The 21,288-nt window shown below is 38.4% G+C and overlaps 2 protein-coding genes and 2 pseudogenes across 2 annotated transcripts; 2 read left to right on the top strand and 2 right to left on the bottom strand.

Moving 5' to 3' along the window:
• Positions 1-348: 348 nt before the first annotated feature.
• LOC146465413 (uncharacterized) lies at positions 349-1,300 on the bottom strand. Its single transcript, XM_085128776.1, has one exon. The coding sequence runs from the start codon at positions 1,298-1,300 to the stop codon at positions 569-571; it is 732 nt and encodes a 243-aa protein (XP_084984902.1). The 3' UTR covers positions 349-568.
• Positions 1,301-10,541: 9,241 nt separating this feature from the next.
• Positions 10,542-11,467, top strand: LOC146465412 (uncharacterized; annotated as a pseudogene).
• A 53-nt stretch (positions 11,468-11,520) lies between these two features.
• LOC146465411 (uncharacterized) lies at positions 11,521-12,963 on the top strand. The gene has a single exon (XM_085128768.1). It carries the CDS (start codon positions 11,536-11,538, stop codon positions 12,667-12,669), a length of 1,134 nt encoding a protein of 377 aa, XP_084984894.1. The 5' UTR covers positions 11,521-11,535; the 3' UTR covers positions 12,670-12,963.
• A 936-nt stretch (positions 12,964-13,899) lies between these two features.
• Positions 13,900-15,101, bottom strand: LOC146465410 (uncharacterized; annotated as a pseudogene).
• Positions 15,102-21,288: the final 6,187 nt, after the last annotated feature.

The raw sequence follows: 21,288 nt of genomic DNA, 5'->3' as shown, positions 1-21,288 counted from the left end.
ACGAGTGCAGCTCATACCTAGCTTGGGTACTGTAGTAGGAAGAGGAGTAGGAGCTGAAAAAAAAAAGAGAAGTATTTCAACGTTTTCAGATTGTTTCTCTTAAAGTGATGAATTTACAATGCTTGTTCATTTCTAAGATATGTAGTTCCCTTTCAATACTTCAGAGAAATGGCAGAAATGCACCACCCCATCCCACAATTAAGTGGAAACTTACATGCTTTCGTAAAATAATAATAATAATAATAATAATAATAATAATAATAATAATAATAATAATAATAATAATAGTAATTTATTAATAATAATAAAAATACTTTATTAGTAGAAAAAAAAAAAAAACAACAAATACAGAAAGGTGATTAAAATATCGGTATCGGAAAAAAAAAAAACGCTTCATAATTCTGCAGTTCATGCTAAGAATATCCATACAAAAACTTTTCGAAGACGTCGATCGATCAATAATATATACAAAGTTAAAAATCTTCAAAAAAAAAAACAACAACAACAAATGGAAGGCTACCAAGAAAAATAAGAAAAAATAAGAAATAAAGTTATGTCTTCAATGTTTTTAACGAATATTTGCATGTCCTTTCTCGATGTCAAAGTCAATGTCCGTCAATTCTAGATGGACCCTCCTTGTAGCTCGCGAACCTCTCAAGCATAGAAATGCTGATCTCAGCAACGCAAAGGACACCCTTGCCTTGATCCATGACATAGTAGTCGCAGAGCTTTCGCCCTTCTTTGTAGCAACTAACTCAGCAAGCCTACTATGGTATCGCTTGCATTCCACCGCCATTCCACCTGTCATGCTAAAAACTAATGGCGTGAATGTGGCTTGCTCGACTTCCAAAATTCGGCTAGCATACTTACGCTTCTTTTCCGTTTCATGTTGCCTGTAAATCTGCTTAAGATCCATATCCCTGCAAGAGTCAGCATTTGGGTGGCAAATTCTAACATCAAAGAAAGCCGACCTCTGTCTCTCCCAGAACCCCCTTGCCACAATATCGAGAGCGGTGTTGGCTCCCCTATTGAGCTCTTCTCCTGTGATGTCTTGTAAAACTGGTTCAGTTTCAACGCCATTACACACCATGCGAAGCATTTCCGCCTCCAGATCTCTCAGTTCATTATGGCGTTGGATGACAAAACCGCCCCTTTCACATATCATAGCGTGATCCACATTGAAGTGGTCCCCGCAAACACAAACAGAGGGCATATCAGGAACTTCCCAGTCGTACCTGAGTTTCACAGCATCACGAAATTTACTCTTGTTTAAGTCAAAGTTCATATCTCTAATTGGCATAACATCAAGAGCCAACTAGAGGCACCTTTCTGGGTGGCAAGGTTCACAGCTCTCAGAGTTTTTCCAGAAGCCGAGCACTTCACCTGATCAAGTCTTTCCTTCAGATACTGATTCTTCACTTGGCACATCTCCCGTTGTACAGCGTTTATTTTATTTTCGTCTGGTGGCTTGTGCACCTGTGATTTTATTTGTTGGACTAATGGACCAGGGATGTTAACTGATGCTACATACTCTGAGGCTGCTACCTGACTCGGATTTGTTAGGCCCATGCCTCCCATTCTCACCGGCAGCGCATGCAGCTCCCGCTCAGCTTGTGTACAGTGGTGCCCTGTAATGGACGGTATGAGGACATCAGCTATTGCACGCTCCAGAGGTGAGAGTAGATCTTCTAAATCAGTCAAAGTCCTCATAAAGTACGTCCAGCGATGTTTTAATCCAAACGCGAACGCGGCGTAGCAAGCCTGGGGCTGCGACAGAGCAAACTCAGCCAATATTGTCACCTGCCCCACCCATTCCTGAACTTTACCGTTGACGTACTGCTCCTGCTTCACCCAGGTGATTCCGACCTTCTGTGGTGATGTTTATAATAATAATAATAATAATAATAATAATAATAATAATAATAATAATAATAATAATAATAATAATAATAATAATATTAATAATATTAATAATAACTACAACAACAACAACGGAAAAAGCACCACTAACAACAACAGCCTATGAGTTGGCTGCTCCATTATCTTTTTAAGGTGTTTTCAGACATTTTTTAGGGAACATACGCCACCTGTTCTACATCTCTTAACACAGTCTTTTCCGACTCTAATTGATATAAAAGTTATTACTTTTAGACAGAATTTTACTATGATATCTTTTTGTCTATTTTATTGACAGATAGAGTGTACTAAAATAAGCAAGTCCGTATCTTTGAATTCAAATAAATTGGGAAGAAATTTAATCCTGAGTATTTGCATAGTAATCATAAAATGAACCGTACATTTTTATGACAAACGACTTCAAAACTGTTAAAATGTGCCCTGACTTTGATGCTTGAGGTCAAGAAAGTTTGTTGAATTTCAAGTTTGTGACCTCGAGAACGATTTTTATTTCTCTGGAATTCTCCAAGTTAAAATCTTTAGGTAACTTTTGAATTTGCGCTCTTTGGAAAAAATATCGGGAACAGCTCAGTGGGTTTTTTAATGGCATTCACCTCTCATATACTTAATGATGTGGTAAATTGCATTCCAAACCTTCATTAAAGTTGATTTTCTCGAACGCGTTCGACAATTTAGACATGCTTCAGTGGCATTTGAACTGAAAAACACAATCAGGAGTGGTAATCAGACGTCGTCTATTTATTGTTTGCAGCTAGAATGACCATCAGGCGGCGCCGATTGAAAGTTCTCCTCGTACGTACCGGCTATTGGAAACTGCGAAACAATATATAGATTTCAAACCACGCATACTAATTTTCGGTCTCACCCGCGTAAGGTTGAGCCTTCAAGAGCGGCTTCCTGTAAGGATCGAGAATTCGCCATCAACGACCAATTTGGCGAATCGCTCATATTTGGACCACAAATAGCCTTTGGTGAACTATTTTCAAAAATCATATTTAAAAGTTCCAGCGACTTTTTAATTTTGAGAGATTCGCAAAAGTTTGAAAATGCGGTTTTTCGTCCAACTGAAGGTTCAAAATAAGGTGGGCGAACGAAGCACTGCCAAATGCTTAAAATAACTTTAACTTCGGAGTTTATGTTTTCTCGAAAATATGAGTACTTAGATGAAAATAGTGCAAAATAATTGTGGCCTTTGCTGCTACTACAAACAACTCAATATTTTTGAGAAATTGAAGACATTGAGCGGAAAACATAGGATAAATATGGTCACGTGGTCATTTCTGACTTTTGCCGTTAGCCGCAATCGAGTTTCCAATCTTTCTATGTCTCGCAACTCCAAACCATTGGGGTAGGTACTGACATTATCTAAACCACACATTTTACTCAATTACGTCAAACTTAATAACATCTAAACTAAATCAAGCCAAAATACTGTTCGAAACGATTAATGTGGGCGAGACTGGAATTTATATTTCTGAGTGGCAAAGGAACGTAGATTTTTTTTTGTGTAAGAACTTTTCTCCCAAACTGACACCTACGTAGAAATCTTTTTAAATCTATGTAGGTTTTATTTTCTTGTCATAAATTGCGGGTACAGAGGTTTCGCTTTTCTTTTTAAAATTGGCCATCGTCCCGAAACTCTGAAAAAATATAATGCCCATCCGTAGATTCATATAGCAAGGGGAGAGGCGGGCGATGAGGGGGGCTTCAGACCCCCCTCCGACTCCTCCAGAATTTTTGGAAGTGTAAAAAACAATGTCAAAAAATAACTAATTAAAAAAAAAAAAAAGATAATGTGCAACAAAGCCGCACTTTGACCGCATTTTCAATTTTGCAAATCTCTCAAAATTAGAAAGTCGTTGGAGCTTTTAAATATGATTTTTGAAGAAAGTTCACCAAAGGGTATTTTTGGACCGAATATGAGCGATTCGCAAAATGATCGCTGACGCCGAAACCTCGATCCTAACAGGCAGCCGCTCTTAATAAAACAGAGTTAATTGCTGAACCTGTAATACCCACTGCTACTTTTCTACGCAAAACTCACGAAACATTTCGTATGAATTAATCTGACTGTATTATAATTCCTTGTCAATTTGTAAGGCAAACTATTCCGTCGGCTGATAAGGCTCTACGTGGCATTAAGTGAATTTTAATGAAGCTTTGACATCAAATTTTTTACATTCTCAAGCATCACTTATTTAGGTATTAAAAAAATTGAACTTTTGTCAGATTTCTGCAAAGGGGTACCAATTCAAAAATTGAAAGGAAATTTAACGTTCGATTCTTTTACTTCAGCTATATACAAATAATTGGTTGAAAGAGTTTTGCGATTTATTTTATTTCAAACATGTAGCATTTATATACCAGCACGTCATCAATCCACCATGGAAATAGTTTGCGAGATAATTTACAAGTCTTATTAGCCTCAATTGCCTCGAAGTTACTAAGGTGGACACTGTTTTTAATATGTCAGCACACGTCATCAAACTCCGTTAATCTGTCAGTGTTCATATAACTTGATGTTGTTATGGCAATGAAATTAGGACCATAAGGTTTTGCAGAAATGGTAATATTCCTATTTTTAATGAAGAAACAATCTCTCCTACTGTACATTTTTTTTGTTTTTGGCTTTGTTTTTATCTTTCTTTGTACCATTTCAGTGTTTTTCTACTGGTTTTGTATATTCTTCCGTCAATTTTAGCGTTTTCTGCGCTTTTAGGGAAATCCAGAAATCCAAGATGGCGGGTCCAAAATGGACACCATTTACAAATCATGACCTGACCTTCGCAGTCGCGAGTTACGGAGAAGGGACTGAATCCGGCCTCACCTGGACCCAGAAGATTATAGAAGAAAATAGACTGATAAAATTAATATCAATTAAGAGGGAATTTACAATTAGTTTGAAATAAAAAAAATTGACACGAACGAAAGGGTTTAGTTTGCAGATGAAGGAAATCAACGTAAGCACAGGTCTTATATTTTTTCCGAACTTAAGAAACATTGATGATCCCAAAGACATTTCGTCGATCGCAAATACACTGAAGCGAAAACTGAGAAGGATAATTGTTATAGCAATAGTCAACCTGAAAAATTCCAGGCGAGTTATTTAAAGTATGAAATATGCTAAATTTGAATGAGTGAAACTGAAACCCTTACTTTTCTTTGGTCTAAAAGATGACTACGCTCAAACGAATTGAGCGATTTTATTCTAGTTCGTGTTAATTTCATCGTGCATTTATTTCCAATAAAAAGACAGCGCTAATTTGTAAATATTTTTCATGTAAATTTTAGTTTCACTTGCAATTGCAAGGCCTGATCTTGGCTTTTTAGTTAGTACGTCTAAGAAACAATGACAAATTCTGAATTTCATTTGGACAGGACGGGTCTCAAAACGCAAGATGTAATTTCACTGAAATCAATAACCTTAAATCAATATCTTACCCTGAGTACTTTTTTGTGCGTTGATGATGAACCTTAATGCAAGGACGGAAGAAATCATTACAAGGCAGACTTTCTCCATCGCAGATATAACGTCAAATAAGAAGTGTGCCTGTTTTCCGCTGATAATGAGAGTAAACTACAAAATGTCCAACGGTAATTTATTTTTATATTGGCAGCAGTTATGGTACAACAGTTCCGCTTTCTGGGGCGTACATTTAATTAAGATCCATTACGCGAAACACGCAATGACTTATGTGGTAATTATCTACCTTTCTAAGGAAGACACGCTGTCGTATGAACAACACTAAGAATGAGCAAAATAAATTAGTTAAAAGACGAAGGAAGTTGGTACGAAAGCGATTTCTTTCAGATGGAGATCTTTGGCTAAGGATTACTGAATCCAGAATTAATATAAATGAAGAAAGATATTTTGATCGCGTTCCAAGAACGATAAGGAGATATCTCTGAAGAAGTAGTTAACTTTTTAAATTGATTCGACAGTGGTGACGTAGGCGCTCTTAAATGAGTGCGTTACCTTAAATACTAGTATAGCAGTAATATAATAGGTTCCAACATTAAGTGAAGAAGGCGACAAGGAAAAAGAATATTGTTCGTTAATTTTTTTGTTAAATCTTTTTAAATAATCCCGCAGAAAGCCTAGTAAAAAAGATTACACTGGTGACTAATGAGCTCTATTCGCTTCATGACCTTTTTCTCTCTGATAATTGTGTTAGTGGCTATCTAATGCTTGCCCATTATCGTGATAGACACCACCTGGTATAAAAAACTGAAACTGAATTCATTAATTAGACGGATCCATAATTTGAAGTCCGTTAGCCTGTTTTTGTCGGAGGTCAACTGATATTTATAGTGTTGCTCTGGTTAAGAAAAGTAATGAAAAAGGTGCTGTTTTTGCTCCCGTGAAACTGTTACGACTGCAAGTTTGGTAGCCGGGAACTCTTCGTGATGTAATTATTCACCGCGGGACCTGAGATGCATTAATATGTTGACAATATAAAGCTACACCTGTTTATGGCTTACCTTATCTCCGTTGAGGAAAAAATAAACCTACATTGAAGATGTTTTCTTTTTAATTTTTCGTACATTCTTATTCTTTAAACAAGGGAATCTGTATTTTTTACTAACGGTTTCACTTTTACTGACGGTTTCACTCAATGACAAAGTTCCCAGATCGTTTGCGCAAGTTCATTAATGGCCCCGCAAGCGATTTTATTTTTATCCGCAGGAAAATATAAGCTACAGGAATAATAGTGCGTAGAAGTCATCAAAATCTGGTCTGTGTAACCATTTTCAGCAAAACTAGAGACGCAATATTAATATTACACCGTATCCTAAAAGGCTAATATTTACTCCGGCTGTCGTAGCGCTAATGGAGTTGACTTCATCTTGTATTTTAAAATGAAACTTGGAGCCATCTTTTCTAAATTTTGTTTGAATACAGAACCTGGTATTGAAAGATGTTAATGAATCCGATTCCAAGGACCCTATCTTTTAACAGGTCTAGATGGTGTAGTTTAGAATTAGGATGAAAGTCAAACAGGCTAAACACAACCGCACCATGACCTATCAAGTCATGCCAAGTTTATTGTGTTGAAATGCTTAGCTTTAGTGAGACAGCTCACCAGCTAGTTTTCACACGAAAATAAAATTAAAATAACTAAACATCGTGGCTATATACAAGCAGCTACAATGGTAAAATGTAAAATCTATTCACATATATAGGAATAAAAAATCACAATGAGCTATTATTGTTTGTACCATGCGATGGACGGGTATAAAGTTGTTGATCATAGTAAACATGACAAGTTCAATTTGCTAATGCTATTTTTAAAAACCTGAAAAGATCGAATAGTTCTGAGTCAGGTATTGAATTCCAGAGTTTTGGCGCCATAAACATCCACGATTTTAAGCCATAAGTCGAAGTGCTGGCCTTTTGCTGCTTTAAAATGCCATATATTCTCAGTTCGTATTTATTGTTTCTATATCCGATCAGTTCTTTGATGCTTCTCGGTGCATGTTCATTATTAGTAACATTAAAAACCGTACAGAGTATTTTTTCGAGGCGTTAATTCAGAAGTGTTGGTAATCCTATTCTTTTAAGTAGTCACAGTAAGGCGTTTGTTTTTCATTACAGACAAAACGAAGGGCACGCTCGTTTACTTTTTCCATCTTTGCGGTGGCATTTTTATTACAAACGTCTCTGAGCAGTAGTTAAAGTGAGGGATGATAAATGCGAGGTAAAGGCACTTTCTTGTTTCAAATGGAAGGATCTTTTTCCATTCGCTTAAGTACAGTAATCTGCTGGCAGATTTCTGGATATATTTGGTATGTGTTTCTCGAATTACATTTTATCGTCGACTGTAACTCCGAGCATTTCGAGATCTTCAGTAATAGGAATAGCCGTGTTTTCGCAATAGAATTACGGCATGGCCTGTGCCTTTCCATTACTATGCCTTGATATTTAGAGGTGTTCTCCTTTATGCCATTTTGTTCATACCACTGATCGACATTGGCGAGATCTGCATTGATCACTTCTTCAAGTTTCTCCGGCGTACTGTCAGCGAAAAATATCTGCGTGTCGTCAGCATACGCAAATAATCTGCTCTGCTTTGCAGCATAAACAAGGTCTTTCATAAATATGTTAAATATTAATGAACCCAGTACACTTCCTTGTGGAACCCCCGCTGGGATTTCTTTCTAGTTCGAGAACTGATCGCCTAATCTGACCCGCTGACGTCGGTTAGTGAGGTAGTCATAAACTAGACTCGGTGGTTTTGTCGTCAGCTCCATAGGATTTGAGTTTTGCCACTATCAGTTCGTGTGGCAGAGTATCGAATTCCTAGGAAAGGTCCATCCACACAATTCCAATGACATTGTGTTGGTCCAGTTCCTTCCTCCACTCTTTTGTGAGGCTAAGCAGAGCAGTGTCGGTTCCATGATATTTCCTGTATGCGAATATGCGTTCGTGAAAAATATCTTCAAAATAAGGACTAATTCTTGAGTGGACTAACGTTTCAAATACTTTCGACAAGGACGGAAAAAAATAGTTAAAGGCCTGTAGTTAGATTTATTCAGGCAGCGATCGTTCTTGAACTCTGGTGAGACTTCTCCGAGTTTCCATTGTACATGTTGAGGCCTGTGGTTGTAGATAGAAGAATGACTGGGACGATAACATCAAGAAATGGACAGGTTTGAACTTTGGACAGCTAGTTAAAATATACATCTAAAACCGTGTAATTGAAATCCCCATAATATCGTCTTCTCTTACCTTGTTCAACGTAATATACTAAATACTACAAGAAAAAAGTGCTCAACGTTTAATGGTCACGTTATAATTTCATGAAAGAGAAAGTTAAAGCTATCTCAAACTGACACCAAAAATACGCACAGCGGTAAACAACGGTTCGTCTCGGTGAATATCTGTTCGAAAGACCATTTAAGGCAATTAAAATTGCCTTAGAAATTTGTATTAAGTGTGATTGCGAAATTTCATCTCAGAGTTTCGTGAAATTAATAGGACATTTCCGATTTGCTTTGAACCTCCTTATGAAAGCGAGGCTTCGTGTAGGATTTTATTATGAAAACTAGCTTTCTTTCATATGCAAACAAATTAATTTTCACAGGAAAAACTTGGCACTTAGCCTCGATTCTCTCTCCTCCGAAGAGCTTCGATGGGGTGTTATGTGTATCCGCTGAACGAAGTGAGTGCAGGCGCAAAAGCTGAGCGGGTTGACTTGGCGGCGAACCTCTGCCAGAAGCATGTCGTTTTCTTGTACATCCTTGTCGTTTTCTTGTACATCGATTGATTTCTCGCTCATCTCTAAATTTGACAGTTTCATTCTTGGCGGAAGTCAGCATTTACTTTGTCTCTACAGTTTGCAGTCGTTAATTTTAAGGTGAGATCTCACAATTTCTAGAAAAAAGCAAAATCGTTTGTATTCGAAGCCACCCTTGAAACCCGTGGAGAGTGGACTTAGTACATTTTGCTTCGTAAAAGTGAACAATAGTCACGAACAAATAATTGCTTTTTCTGGGCTTGAAAGGCCTTTTAGCCTTTCATAATCTTATTTTAAAAGACAGTTGTTTCATCACAGTAAATAACAAGCTTCCCGTGAGAACTAAAATGCTAATTAAATCACCGAAAGATCATTATAACTTCTTCTGATAAAACTTGTTTACAAGATAAAAATATCAAGTTTGGTCGTTTCGGAGTATAGAAAAAAATACGCTTTGATTAAAACATTAAGCTTACTTGCTCTAGTCTCTTTGAGACTGAATTGACAGTTTTTGTTTGGTCTCAGCTGGCAGACGTTTCCTCGATAAATCATTCCTTTGCATGCACTCTTTTATCTTCACACGATCGCCGCTCGTGTAACTTGAATTTCATTCTTGTAATAATGATTCAAGGCATCCAGTCACAGCAAAATAAAAGCCTTTTCTAAACAGTCATCATGAAAGGAACAAACTTTCCCCGATTTCTAAGCATGTAGGTAAGTTTTCGTGAATAAATCTCCCACATCGCGCGACATGACAATTTCACAAACACCCGCCATTTTTATGACATAAGTACGCACACCACCCTAGTTACAAAATGACTCCCCCGGATCGCAGCCATATTGGGCGTGGTTTCTGGCAGAGGCTCCCGCCGTCGCCTTCCACGGAATTTTACGCCTGCACTCACTTTTCTCAGCGGAGCCTCTGCGGAGGAGAGAGGCCTCGATTTCGTAAGGAAGTTCAAAGCAACTCGGAAATATGAGGGTTTTCTGTTCCTTAAAAGTTTCCTCGGCGTTAAAGTTCAGGCAAAGAACTCGATCAAGTCAAATTGTGTTTGCTTGTATACAAATTCGTTTTAAAGGGACGGAAGGGATCTTCTATTCCAAAATAGAAAACACATTTGTAGAAGTTACCTTCATTGTTTCTTTGGCCACTCTTGATTAATAACACATCTTAAACTACGTATACTGCCTTACTTCCATTCAATGGTCGCACTCCAGAATTTCATCCACGGGCCTTCTTGTACAATGTGTAGAAACACGGAAACTTGAGAAAAAATTATCCATAGGAAACGATCATTTTGACAAACATATGCATTAGTCAAATTGATCTTCATTATCCAAATACCAGTGGAAACGAGCGAGTTAACCCTATACACGACTTTCATAATGGCGGACCGCTCGGGCGGAATGGTAACTACTAACATCAAAGCGAGGCTAGTTAGGCCAGAAAGGTCATCAACTTCGACAGCACACGTCGCAGTTCTTACGGAAGAAGATATCCCTGGTGCTTCTTTGCATGGACGAAAACCATCTGAACTTAAAAATGATGAGTTGAAGTTCTGGTTACGGTGTAGAGGTGATCGGGCAAAAGGACTTAAGACGAAAGCGGAGCTTGTGAAAAGGTAAGGAGTCGGTTTGCTTACGATGCAATCGGTTTTTTCACTTCTATCCTTTTCTCGACAAAATTTATTTTTTCAATTCCTTCGCTTGACATGTAACTCTATTTTCAGAGTTGAAGAGTATATTACCTCTGGAAAAGACAAAACCATCGTCGATCCTGAGCCGACCGGCTTATATACCAAGAGAAAACAGCAGATCGAAGATTCACTGAATACAGATCCGGTCGCCAAGAAGGTCGATGTTGTGAATTACCCAGAAAGTGGATGGGGTAATTCGCTGGAAAAAAATGCCGATGTTTACCCGAGCAGAAATGAACCAACATATTGCAAGATCGGGTAAGAACATTGGAAATATTCATCACCACTCTGAGCCAACAACACTTCGCAAAGCAAAGACGTTTCTTGAAGATGAATATCTTCACGAAATCATGGCAACCTGTGATGAACACTGCTTTTATTTCAAGGCAAAATGCTGCCACAGTTACAGGAAAAACGACCCGCCGCATCAGCTAAAATTGGCCGTGTGTATTGTTAAGGGTGACGTTCTCAATTCCACTTGTACCTGTGTGGCTGGAAAAGTGGGATTTTGTAATCACACTTCGGCGCTAATGCTGAAACTTTGCAAATTCAGTCTATATGAAGCTAAAACTACAAGGGACTTACAAAAAGACCCGGACGAGAATTCGCAAGTAGCATGTACTTCCCAGCTTCAATCCTGGAACAAGAAAGGTGGAGGCGAAAATATAGTAGCTCAACCTGTAATGGAGGTTGTGGTAAAAAAGGCAAAACTCGATGAACCAAGCACTTCACGTTGTGGCGGTGGTGTGAAATGCTTATTGTATGAAGCCCGAAGACAACCACAACATGATCTGGAAAGAGAGAAGGCTTTTAAATCTGAACTTTCAGGAATTGATCCAAACTTGGGTTTTGCTCATATGAACAAAGAAAAAAACGTGGCTTTTGAAATGAGTGATACCAAATTTGGCAAAAGTCCTGTTGGGTCGTTCTTGAGTTATCAAACTTCTTTCACAGAATCGAATTTCTCTGCTCAAGCGAATCTAGCCTCAGTTCAGAGAGTAAATGATGTTGCCCTGGACCTCCCTCATTATCCTCGCTTTCCTATGACAAATGAGGAGGAGATGACCACACCTCGGGAGCTCTCAGATTCTGAAAAGAACTTGCTGTCCACTCTAAATGTGGACGAAGTCAAAATCCATGAAATCGAAAGAAAAACAAGGGATCAATCATCATCTGAAATGTGGAAGCAAGAACGCACCTATCGATTTACTGCCTCCAACTTCCAAGCGATTACCAAGAGAAAAAGGAATCATGATACCTATGCTCAGTCCATCATGCACCCAAAGCCATTTTCCTCTAAATATGTTGCCCATGGCATTAAGTATGAACCCTTCGCTCTTCAAGAGTATCAGAAATTCATGTTCAACCAAAATACACCAGTAGCTGTTTTAAGGAGTGGATTTGTCATATCAAAAAGTTGTCCAGTACTAGGTGCCTCGCCTGATGCAAAAATTGTGGATAAAGGATGTGTACATTGCTTTGGTTTGGGAGAGGTAAAGTGTCCCTACACCAAGTTCCATGTAACACCCTTGGATGCATGCTCTTATCCCAATTTTTTTATGGAGAAAATAAATGACAAAGAGTGCAGACTAAAAAGGGATCATGCATACTATGCACAAGTACAAGGACAAATGGGGATAACTGGAAGCAAGTGGTGTGATTTTATTGTCTACACCAGCAAAGGACTGTACGTGGAGAGGATAACCTTTGATTCTGACTACTGGAGAAACTTAAAAACTGAACTTTTAAATAACTATTTTTTACACTTCATTAAGTTTGCTGCTGAGGACTATCAGAAAAATGCAGTCGATAATTAGCTATTCAATGCCCTTTGATTGTATATATTGTAGGCTTTTCAACTTTTTGGGTGGCAATTCAGTAATTAATTTACTTATGTCTTGTTACAGTATCACTACTTCAAACAAGGCCACCCAAGAAAAAGCTTTTTAAATTGTCCAATACTATTAGAGTGCGAAAGCAATACAAATGGTTCCAATTTATTACTTTTGAAGCACACAACTTGCATAAAATTATTTGTGGAAAATTTGTTGTTGGCATGCAGGATTTCTTTCCAGTACTTCCACTGGCAGAATTTTGTTGGGTGGTCTTAGTTGGAGTAGCTGCACTGTAACTGGGAGGAGATTGATTCTCCACACCCTTGTGCCAATACACAAGTTATTCTTACTTTTGTCCATGTGCTTGTTCCTTTTTATGAAAGACTATTTTAGATTTATAGATAGTTCCCTTGCTAATGGTGTACATATTTGTGCAGTACAGGCAATTGTAGTGTTGATAATAGGACACAAATAATATTGTTGTCAACAAGAATAACTTTTACACTGTCTGTAGATGTAAGTCACATGTTATTTTATATTTTTTAATGAAAAATGTAATAAGAAGCATGCATGGCACCACAATGTTATTTCTTTTGACTAAAAACAAAACTGAGGAAATATTTATATTAACTGCAAATAGCAGGGAAACTGTCTGGTTTGATTTTGAGCTGATATACACAGGAATAAAATGTCACACAATTTTAAATTGGATCACATCTTTTTTTCTTATGTGAGTGGAGACCGGTAGGAATAATAGCCACTTTATATAAACTGAACAACAACAATAACAAAATATTATCACTTCCTGGGTATTCGGTTGTCTACAGGTCTACATAATTTTGGACCACTTAAAACTAATGGTATAGTGATAGTCAAAGAATAGTTCTTGTCCCAGTTTATTCAAATAGAAATAATGTTTGGTTGAGCATTACATAAGATTGCACAGACTGCCCACATTTGATTGACAACCCCAAACTGATGGAGGGGCACAACTCCATCCCAAATGTGAAAATTCTTGATTTTGTTTATGGCACGCTCAACATGAATTCGCAGGCTTGCAATTTCCTGAGTGCGAACAACATCTTGTGCTGGCATTTGATTTGAGCTGCCAAGAAAGGGGGGAATGTTCAAGGAAACTCCTAAAGGTAACAAGTCCTCGATTGTAAAACCTTTGTCTGCCATGACTGAGTCTCCATCTCGCAAGGGCAAATCCTACAATCCACTTCTGACAACAATCTCTCTGTCAGAGATGCTGCCAGTATACAGCTGGCTGATGAAGGTTATTGCACCACCAGGGGAAATGCCAATTAATCCCTTCAGGGTTGTGTGGTGTTTATAATTGCTAAACAGCTCCCCATTTAAATGCAAACTACTTGGCATCTGACACCTCACCTCTGTACAGTCGATAATAACTCTTGTAGAACCATATTTTTGCTTGAAATCTTCAGGCATTGTCTCATTAATTACTTGCCTTGTTGGCCAAATGTTTAGCTGGCCTGGCCTCAAATACATGAAATTTATCCAGCTGATAAAAATCCGGCTAACTGTTGAAGTGGATAGGTCAAACAGATGACTTAAGTGCTCCTCAGGAATGCCTTGTCTGAGTCTACACATCACAAGGAAATATTCGTCAATAGGCCTCAATACCTACTTCTGCATTTCTTGCTTCCATTAGCTGCCACCTCCTCATAAATGCTGGCAGACACATTTTTCCTTGAAGACAACCAGTATGTGATGTTTTCACCCATATCACCAGGATTCAGGTATCTAAAAACGGACATAAATACCTTCCAGTTTGGAAATCCAGTATAAAAATGGATTGACGCATCACTGCTTTGAAATCTTTCAACAGTGAAAACTTGGTTTTGCAAAGATTCAATACGTCGCTTAGCTCTTTCAAGATTTGATTCAAGGTCCACTATTTGTTGTTTCAGCGAGGTCTCAGTGCCTTCCTTTGGTTCTGTGGTTTGAGTCTCTGCGTCCATTTTTAAGTTTTCAGACAGCTTGCTTTCCACAGTTTCCCTTTTTTCTATGCGATTTTCCCCTTCATCTACGCAGTTTTCTTTGTTTTCTGGCTTTCGGCTTGTTTCATCGATACTTTCGCGTACTGCTGGCGCTTTACGTTTCCGGGGAGAGGTGCGAGTCCACGCAAACTTCGAAGGAACAGCATTCCCTCGCAGGCCCGTTCTGCCAGCGAGGGTTTTTACAAAATCATATTCCGGCCTAAAATGTCTCGAACAGACCTTGGTTGCATTCGTGATCCGAAAATATTTTCCTTCCTCTCTTCTGATGGCGTGAAGCCACTGTTTACGGCGACCGACATGATCAGGAAACTTGAAGAACGAGACTTTACTGCCATCCTCCTCGCGACAGCCTTTCTTGGTGCACTCGGGAACACAGCAGTGCGTGGGCATTTTTTAAGCCCGTGGTAATTACCTGAGTAATTTCGATTTCAGATAAACAAAAACACTCGATTACGTTCTCACATTATCACGTTCGACGATACAGCAAAAAACAGGTTACATACGATAGAGATTTGGAAAGCATTTGCATGTGTTTACGTTGTACGTGGCCTAACTAGCCTCGCTCTGATGTCAGTGATTACCATTCCGCCCGAGCGGTCCGCCATTATGAAAGTCGTGTATTTACTCTGGTGGTTGGGCGGATGGTGGGGGGGGGGGGGGGGGGTGCATGACAAAGTGCATGCACGAAAGTTCATAACATTTTTATATCAAAGCAAACACAACCAGACCTCCTGAATTTTCCTGAAGAATTATCTGGCAACAATTAAGGATTGATTACTCACGAATGTTTCAAGCCTTGTTTTTATAATGTGAAATTTTTAACATTATATGAACAATTTTAATTTTATTCGGTTTTCTGCATTCATATATCCAAGATGGCGGCTATGAAGAAAAAAATGACGTGTTTATCGTGACGTATTGTCATTCGTCCCCTGGTCAATTTGAAATGATGCAACACATGCTCTTAGAACAGGACTTTGCTATCAACAAGACTGGAGCTTCTACCTTAACTTCTCTTTTACAGGTTTGTAAAGGAAAAGCGTTCATATGGGAGGTTATTGGAAGGTTATTCTCTAGTCTGTTCATCAATTGAATATTCAAGGATAGTCCGGTTTCTGAATCGTATTTCTTAATGCATCGGAGTCATATTGTGCTCTACAAGGGCAGTACTCCGTTCTTGCTTTAACAGCTGGGTCGGTACAATTGACCAGCTTGTTTAATAAGCAGGTGCTAATCGTTTGTGTAATCCATCTGAGCTGCGATCCCACTGGCAAAGCGCATAGGCCTTCAGAGGTCGTTTAACGCTCAGGGAAGGAAAGGTTCTCCTTTAAACCTCAGCGATACTGGCAAGGCCCCAGAACTTTATAAAGTCGCGGTTTATCGCTATAAAATATGGTATGATAATCACAAAATTCAACCTCTTAGAATCGTCTTTATCCGTATAATCCTCAAGCTTCTTCCAAAGGTGCAACTTAATCGAGCGTCCATATCGGTTGTGCAATGTTTGGGTTTCTACCCTTTCGTCACCAGCGCTAACTATTGTTTTCACTGGAAGTGAACATTTGTTCGAAAATGCTGTTTTTCTCCTTAAAAACTTAATAAGCGTTAATAAACGCTAAAAATGTATTGGCCAACCCTTTTTGCATTAAATAAGAGAAACTTGTATTTTTGAGTTCACATGCTTTTTATGCCTGGTGAACTAATGATCGGGTTCAGTAGTTACACATGCATACCAGGGAAAAAGAAAGTCCGAGTTCTCCCAACAGCTTCATATGCCACCCATCGACATTCAAATTCTAAAACTATATGCTAGACGTTTGCCACGTAAACCTGCCGCGAGTTTCCTATAGCCCAAGGTAGACATTTTTGGACTAGTCATCGGAAAGTCATCAGTACGACTCCTGCGTTAACAACTCGGATCTTACCGCTTAGTTTCGCTACTTGTTTGGGTTCTCTCGATCTATCTTAGAGCAAGATCGCATCATTCATTTTAAGCACATCGAAAGCCAGTTTACTCTTGTTTTCTCTCTACCAGTTCATTGAAATCAACAAAAATGTAATAATCAAGAACCAAACAGTATCTTCGACCCCTCACTTGTAAAATAATGACTTTGAGTCTCGAATTAAAACTACTTAAACTAAGGCGTTTCTGAATCTGTATTAGACTAAAAGTACCTCAACAGGGAAATCTTTTAAGAGCAAAAAAGGCAGGGGTTTCAAAGGCAGATTCCATGCTTTTTGCAAATTTGTGTTTTTCCCACTGCATTTAAAATTGTCTTGTAAATTTTTGTGAAAATTGAGACCTAAGGGCCAGGTCGCACTAAGCGAACTAAGCGAATTTTGGCCCACAACTGAACAAGCAGTCGTTGCTCAGCTTGGGCCCAGGTGTCGTACTTTCCTTTTTTGCCTTTCTTTCTCCGCTCTACGGGGTCAGAAGTGCTGTTAGCACTTGCTTCGCTACAGTGAATGACAGCTTAATTGCTATACGTACAAACAAAATTGGCCGCTTTGCCAAAATTTGGTCGTCTCCGAGGCAGCAATTCGGCGTCTTTGAAGATTGGCAAAATTTTGGCAATCTGCGAAAAATTGGCAAGTTTTAGAAACGTGAGGTCGCACTTATTTTGCAGTAGGTGTTGACAGAGTATCACTTAAATAAACAAAATTGGCTCTAGCGCGACCCGGCCCTTATAAGAGTAAATCATTTGGAACCTTTGTGCCAGCTTTTAGGAAATTTTTCTGATCAGAAAAAAACGCGAGAAAATCCAGATGAAAGTTTACATTTTAACGCAAAATAATGACGTCTAGAATAGGAATTCGCCAAGATCGCTTTTTGAGGATGCGTGAACTTTAGAGCAATAAACTTGTTTGCGCAATCTAATTGGATGAAATTTACAACCTTGGGAAACTATTACAGAAAACGTTTTCTTTGCCATGGTTTCTCTGTTTCTAATTCTGACCCCAGTTGTTCAAAGCCCCATTAAACTAATCCTGGATTAACGTGAACTTTGATTCGAATTTAATGACTTATTACACCCATTCACTACATGCAATCTACATGCACCCATGCAATCTTATTGGCTCTCAACAGTGCGATTTATTCCCAAATTACATCATTTCTTGCTCTTAATCGCATCCTTTCTTTAGCTCATCAAAATGGAAATGAAGTAACAAAAATAGAATATTAATATTGACAATAAAACTCTGTGATTTCAAAAAAGGTGTAATAAAGTGGTAACTGAACTTTGTTTCGTGCAATTTTGGTCTGAAATCATACTTGTGATTTCAAATCAAACTCGCGCTGCGCGCTCGTTCGATTTTGAAATCACGCGTATGATTTCAGACCAAATTGCACTCCACTCAGTTCAATTACCATTATTAATCATCAAAGATTCTTCCAAAGATTTTGTCCGTCAGTTTTGACTTTAGACTTGTCTTTAACATTAGCTTCAAATAGCTTTCAAAGACCGCTTTAAATGAGCGAGATGAAAACCTCAGTTAACATTTAATCATGGATTAACGTTAATCGGTTGTAATTTGAGCTGTATTGGAGACTTGTTCGCTGCTTTGCATGAGCTTGCGTCAGCTCGCACGCGCACATTACTGAAGCTCGCATCATCAGTGCGCACGCTAGCTTTTAAAAACCCTATGGAGATGTGATCTTTCCTTCTTTTTTTTTCTTTTGGAGATAACTAAATCTGTGTATTTACTGCTGCTCGACGAGAGGAACTGATTATATAATGTGCTGATGGTGTAGATGGTTAGATGAGAGTTTAGGTTCAATTCACGTATTCAAACGTTAATTGTTGAGGTTGAACCCTATCAAGACAAGGTTTTTTTTAAAAAGTCTGCGACTATTAAAACTATGGCAATGGCAGTTCGAGTATAGATAGTCATCCAAAAATGTTTCCTTTGAGATCCGCAAGCAACGAGAAGTGCTGACGTCATAATTACGTCATGATTGCCAAATGGCCGCCACCTTGGAATCGCCATAATGGTTTTCTGTAGTTCCAAGAAACTCCACTTATGCGCTAAAATTAAACGAAAAATAAAGAACACTTATATGAGAAAACATAAAGATTACTGAAAGGGAAGTGATTTTTCTTCATATAACAATGAAATTTGTCTTTATGCTCTTTTTCTCTGTCGTTTTCCACGCTGGGGGGATTGTTGATTTGTACGCTACGTAATTTAACCCAACCCGTTGACTTCATTTCCTTTTTTAAAAATATTTTTAGCTTGCGTTCCATCTGTTTCGTAGAGTTAGTAACACATTATAAGGTATGTTTCCTAAGGCAAGAGATCCAGCAGGCTCTGTTAATCCTTTTATGAAGATCGCGTTTGAACTCAGTCGAATTATTGTTGTGTTTTGTTATTTCTTCTAGGCTGGTGGGGGAAAGGGGTGGAAGCGATGAAATATAAAATGAAGTATAAATTGAAATCTGCATGTTATAATTCCGAAGGTAGTTACAGAGCGTTAATTTTAGGTGTCAACACATAATGAAAAACCTAGAAATCATTGTGTGGAAATAGTTTCAGTGATTTTAAAATGATTAGGTCATGTGACAAGCTGTCCATATAATTACTCATAAATTTTACACAGTTCTCTATTAATCACATTATAAAAAAGAGGCTTGAAACATCACGTGAGTAATAAATTCTAAATTGTTGCCAGATAATCCTTTAGGAAAGTCAGAAAGTCTGGCATAGTTTGCTTTGATAAAAAAATGATATGAATTTTCGTTCGTGTACTTTGTCATGCTTCCTTCCCCCACCCTCCGCCCCACTACCAGGATGGATAGGACTAACTCCCTCGTATCCACCGGCATTTGGATAATGAAGATCAATCTGACCCCTGCATGTGTTTATCTAAATGATCGTTTACTATGGATACATGTTTCTCATTTTCCGTGATTTTACAATTTGTACAAGGAGGCCCGTGTATAAAATTCTGGAGTGCGACCATTGAAATGAAAGTAAGGCAGTATTCAAGAGTGGCCAAAGGGACAATGAAGGGAATTACTTCAAATGTATTTTTCTATTTTGGAAGATCCCTTCTGACCCTTTAAAACTAATTTGTATACACGCAAACACAATTTGACCTGATCAAATTCTTTGACTGATTTTTTACGCCGAGGAATCTTTTAGGGAACAGAAAATCCTCAATCGAATTTGCGAGCTGCTGTACGCTTTCCGAAGCCCCTAGTGGATCTTAATTCACATCTGGAGCGACTTTTTTGTTTCTTTGAAAACGAAAGGAATAGCGGGCCATATTTCCGAGTTGCTTTGAATTTCCTTACGAAATCGAGGCTAAGTGCAAACCTTTTCCGGTGAAGATTTATTTATTTACATATGAAAGAAAGCTTGTTTTCATAACAAAATCTTACACGATGCCTCGCTTTCATAATGAGGTTCAAAACAACTCGGAAATGTCCTATTAATTTCCGCTTTTTACGAAATTCTGAGGTGAAATTTCGTCATCACACTTGAATACGAATTCCTAAGGCGATTAAGGTCTTTCAAACAGATATTCACCTAGACGAACCGTTGTTTACCCCTGTGTTTATTATTGGTGTTTGAGATAGCTTTATCGTTCTCTTCCATGGAATTATAACGCGACCGTTAAACGTTGAGCACTTTTTTCTTGTAGTATTTGAAATATCACGTTGAACAAGGTAAGAGAAGACAATATTATGGGGATTTCGATTGCACAGTTTTAGATGTATAGATTAACTAACTCTCTGCAGACCTCTAAGAGTGGGCAAAGTCCAAGCCTGTCCAATCCTTGATATTATCTTTCCAGTCAATCATAGGTCACGGTGCGGTTGTGTGAAGGCTGTTTGAATTAGATCATAATTCTTTGACGGATCATAAACTACAGCCTGTGCTAAAATATAGGGTCCTTGGAATTGGATTCATCAACCTCTTTCAATACCGGGTTCTGTATTCAAACAAGCCTCAGAAATTAAGATGGTTCCAGGAATGCGGCTCCAAGCCTCAACTTAAAATTCAAGAGGAAGTCAACTCCATTAGCACTAAGACAGCCGGACTAATATTTGTCACGACCATGACAAGTAAATATTAGCCTTTTAGAATACGGTGTAATATTAATATTGTGTCTCTAGTTACACAGACCAGATTTTGATGACTTCCTCGCACTATTATTCCTGTAGCTTATATTTTCCAGGAGATAAGATTAAAGTCGCAGGCGGGTCCATTAATGAACTTGCGCAAACGTTCTGGGCACTTCGTCATTTGTTTGCCCTTGTCACACCCAAATGGGTAAAACCGTTAGTAAAACTAACAGATTTTCTTGTTTAAAGAATGAGACTGTACGAAAATTTGGAAAAGAAAAAAACTTTCAACGCAGGTTAATTTTTTCCCCAACGGAGGACAGGTGTCGCTATTGTCAACTTATTAATGCGTCTCACGTCCGGTGAATATTTAGTGAGCTTTTAAAAGCAAGACATGTCGTGAGACACGGACGGCAACCGGAAGTCGTATGCCTTTTGGGGTGGTTTTGCTCCTTAACACGGACAGGAAAAGCTTTTGTTGATGACTGTAGCTTGACGTTGCAAAC

Source organism: Pavona decussata, unplaced genomic scaffold, assembly GCF_977016875.1.
Source record: "Pavona decussata unplaced genomic scaffold, jaPavDecu1.1 SCAFFOLD_156, whole genome shotgun sequence".
NCBI classification, from domain to species: domain Eukaryota; kingdom Metazoa; phylum Cnidaria; class Anthozoa; order Scleractinia; family Agariciidae; genus Pavona; species Pavona decussata.
Note: the sequence above shows the minus strand (reverse complement) of the source record. Positions and strands in the feature narration are given on the sequence as shown.